This window comes from Etheostoma spectabile, chromosome 23, assembly GCF_008692095.1.
Source record: "Etheostoma spectabile isolate EspeVRDwgs_2016 chromosome 23, UIUC_Espe_1.0, whole genome shotgun sequence".
Lineage (NCBI taxonomy): Eukaryota > Metazoa > Chordata > Actinopteri > Perciformes > Percidae > Etheostoma > Etheostoma spectabile.
Genome location: NC_045755.1, coordinates 4,549,979 through 4,553,462, shown reverse-complemented (window position 1 = coordinate 4,553,462; position 3,484 = coordinate 4,549,979). Strand labels below are relative to the sequence as shown.

The following is a 3,484-nucleotide window of genomic DNA, read 5'->3' as shown; positions in this document are numbered from 1 at the left end:
GAGCAACATGTCATGGGACCTTTAATCATACAAAGAAGAATAATGTCCATAGAACTCAATCCACTCCAGCTCCATAACCTTCCATTCCTGTTTGCTCAGTATGTTTGAAACACTAATTTTTTACTAAATACTAATTGTTTTCACAGCATGTAACTAAATACATTAGTTTTAATAAAACGTAAAGAGTTTACAGTACATTTAGCTATAAATTGGTCAATATAAAGATAGAAGGTATAAGAATAAAATCTGTGACTTATGGAAATCCCTTAGTTTACCAACCTTTGACATCCTTCTCTCCCCTTCCTCTCTCGACAGGCCAAAAACTACATCAGAAGTCTACCAAAAGTGCCAAAAAAAGATTTGCTCTCTGTTTTCTCCAAAGCTAGTTCAAATGGTATGTAACGATCTATCTATTCCCCAGTTTGCCCTGGTGTTGGTGCAATAGACTCTGTCAGGCTGACCTTGACATGTATATCTGCAACACAGCAGTGTGTGTCTTGGAAAAGATGCTGCTCCTGGACCCCGAGCAGAGGGTGAGTGCCTCGGAGGCGCTCGAACTACCTTTCTTCAGCGAGTTCAGAGATGCCGAGGAGGAGACTGAGGCGCTGCCCTACGATCAGACCATGGACAACACAGACCTGCCGCTGGACCAGTGGAAACGTAAGAAGGGGGGAGAGGCCGGTTTCCATTTACAGCTGAATTAACCAATGTTTCATGTCTACAATGGGTCAAGAAACTATGTGGAATTTGAAAGGTGTTGCTTATAGTGACAAACCTGCAGAAAATGATCACTCTATTGTGCAGTTCCTCTCAGATTTATATAATGGTTTAGCCTAAGCACACTAAAGTGAAACAAAGTTAGCGTTTAGCATGTAAACACAGTGGAACATTTAGCTGCTACATAGTGAGATATTTTCCTCAAGAAATTAGTGGCGATGAAAACAGAACTAAAAGGAAAATGAATATTGGACTGACATTAATCAGGGCAACTTAAACACACCGTTTGAAAACTGTATTCTCCTTTAAGGAACAATTTAGTTTAGCTAATATTCCGCTTAAATTCACATTGCCAGTGTTGTCACAGTACCTGCAGTTTGCCAGAAGAGGTCAGTGAAGATCTTAACATGTAATAATACACAGCAAGTGCCGTTTATTATATGAACAACTGGAGAGGTAGCATAAGATATATGCAGTAAGGGGGTGAAGGCTAAGGTGTCAAACTTGGATGTGAAAGTAGGACACAGACATGATTTGGAATGGATGATGCATATGCCTGTCTTTTGTGTTTGTGCAGGTCACACTTTCACAGAAATACTGACCTTCAGGCCACCCAGGGACTCCAGAGAGACGTCACTTTAAGACACACATGGACACAATATTGCACACGTTACACAAACACACATACGCACCCAAAAATATAATTTTCCTGTTGACTTTGTTGTGTTGGTGTAGGAGTAATGGATATTATTAGTCTGAATGAATGCATTGTTAAAAAGTTCAGTTGTGTTTGTGTGTGTGTGTGTGTGTGTGTGTGTGTGTGTCAGATTATGTATCCATCATCCATAGATAACATGGTCAAATTCATACTAACTGTGACTGCTTCCTTAAAGTCAGTCTAACCATTATGTAGCTGTTTTCTTGTCTGTTTGCTCTTTGATTTATTCCGATAATGGAGGCATTTCTGGAACTGAGGGTGAGGTCACCCATTGTACAGTACAAAGTGATGTGAATAATGATGTCACACACATCCTATTAACCACTGCATGACCCACAAACCATTTATCTTCATGTAATGATTAAAAAAACTAAAATTGTGAATGAAAATGCGGCCAACAGAAATGACTTTTCTTCTCACAGTTTATTTTAGGTGGAGCAGAGTTATGACGATGCCATGTTAGATTTGTTTGCATATGTTTACATGTTTTTTTCAAGATGAAGTCCATATTTGTTCAGGACACATTTTATTTTACAGTGATCAGACTTGTGACATTTCCCCATTTGGGTCTGTCTCCAAACCATTACACCATCCTACAAACTCCAAAACACTTCCCTTAAACTGGCTCTGAGCCTGGAGCCCTAAGACAAGAGCACTGCTGCTCTGACGTTTTTCTTCTTTTGCATCTGAGCTTTCTCCATGGACTCCCATCTCATCTGGAAAATGGACCCTAGATTTACCAGTAAAGATACGTAAATTGTTTTTTTTGCTACTGCGGAAAATCTGCAAAGAGTCACTCAGGGTGAAACCTCCTTTTAAACACATTCTACTTTGAACTGCCATCAATTAACAGCTATGCACTCATTAGAGTGACTAAGAAGGGATATATGTCTCTTGTCAGATCTCACTGATAAGAGCTGTTTGCATGCTGCTATTGACTGACTATGCAACACTAGTTCTCTACTTCCTGGTGGCTTTACACTTCAGATTCTTATGGGAAAATGGAGAATACCTTCAAACCAAAACAATACGGAGGACATTCAAACCTCAGCAGACTTTTGTTGCTGCTGTTTCTGGCAGGTAATACTTGATTTTCCTATTGAAAAAATACCAGTGGCAGAGTTTTAGTTGGGATAATTTTGTCCTTTGACACAGTGTGTGAGTGGTGCCGTACTGATTTTAAAGGCTTTTTTCTGTGTTTTACTTTGAAAACTCCTTACTTTGTGTATATTACCTGCTAAAAATGAGATGGGATGATATAAATATGACATAATGAAATCATGAACTACAGTAAACGTTTGCGGTACTTGTTCTTCACTTGAGTTTTTCATTTCGAGATACTTCTTCTGGTCCTTTACGTTTCAGAAGAAAATATTGTACTTTTTCTCTCCACTATATGTAATGGAAAGCTCTTGTTACTTTAAAGATGAAGATTTTACATAAAAAATATCAGCTTTTAAACCATGAAACATTGTTGTAGATTTAAATATACAACACTATATTAAGTAATTACAATCAGCTCCAGCACAACCACCTACAACAGTAAAATACCACTTCCAATCCAATAAGATAACACATACTAAACAATTTTTTTTCCCCTGTGAAATGAGTGCTATCAGTTATGATAGGTATATGTTGCTTATAATAAGTCTGTACTTTCACTTTACTGAACAATGTATTTCTACATATAATGTGGTATATTTTACATGGTGGCATTGTGTATTGCATGTAATGTTACTTTAGCAACAAGTGAGAGTTAACATGATGGTAAATACTTAAGTGTAGTTTATTGGTAACACGTAAAAAGAGTGGTTATTAAGTTAGGAAACAAATCTCTACTGGTCATGCCAGACTTAGTAAGGCTGTAGCAGCAAAATGCTTGAGTGTATTCAACTGAGCAAGCGTGTTTTATTGCTTATGATATTCACTTTTCATTGTAACAGAAATGTTATTTTTTCTTTGATAAGTTACTTAGCCTAGCTTGAAGTAAAATATGTGATATCTCTTCCGCCACTCCTAGATAGATAGATAGATAGATAGATAGATAGA

The 3,484-nt window shown here is 37.5% G+C and overlaps 2 protein-coding genes across 3 annotated transcripts in view; both read left to right on the top strand.

Moving 5' to 3' along the window:
* LOC116673224 (mitogen-activated protein kinase 12) overlaps positions 1 to 2,730 on the top strand; it is a 6,522-nt gene extending 3,792 nt beyond the window's left edge. For both annotated transcript variants that reach the window (XM_032505414.1, XM_032505415.1), the window contains exons 10-12: positions 316 to 394; positions 487 to 660; positions 1,295 to 2,730. In XM_032505414.1, coding sequence (XP_032361305.1) covers positions 316 to 394; positions 487 to 660; positions 1,295 to 1,359 — 318 coding nt within the window. In that variant the 3' untranslated portion in view covers positions 1,360 to 2,730. The remainder of the gene's footprint in view (positions 1 to 315; positions 395 to 486; positions 661 to 1,294) is intronic.
* The window catches only part of LOC116673225 (uncharacterized), a 4,452-nt gene continuing 3,265 nt past the window's right edge, over positions 2,298 to 3,484 (top strand). The window contains exon 1 of the mRNA XM_032505416.1: positions 2,298 to 2,515. Within this exon, the coding sequence (XP_032361307.1) occupies positions 2,437 to 2,515 (79 nt within the window). The 5' untranslated portion in view covers positions 2,298 to 2,436. The remainder of the gene's footprint in view (positions 2,516 to 3,484) is intronic.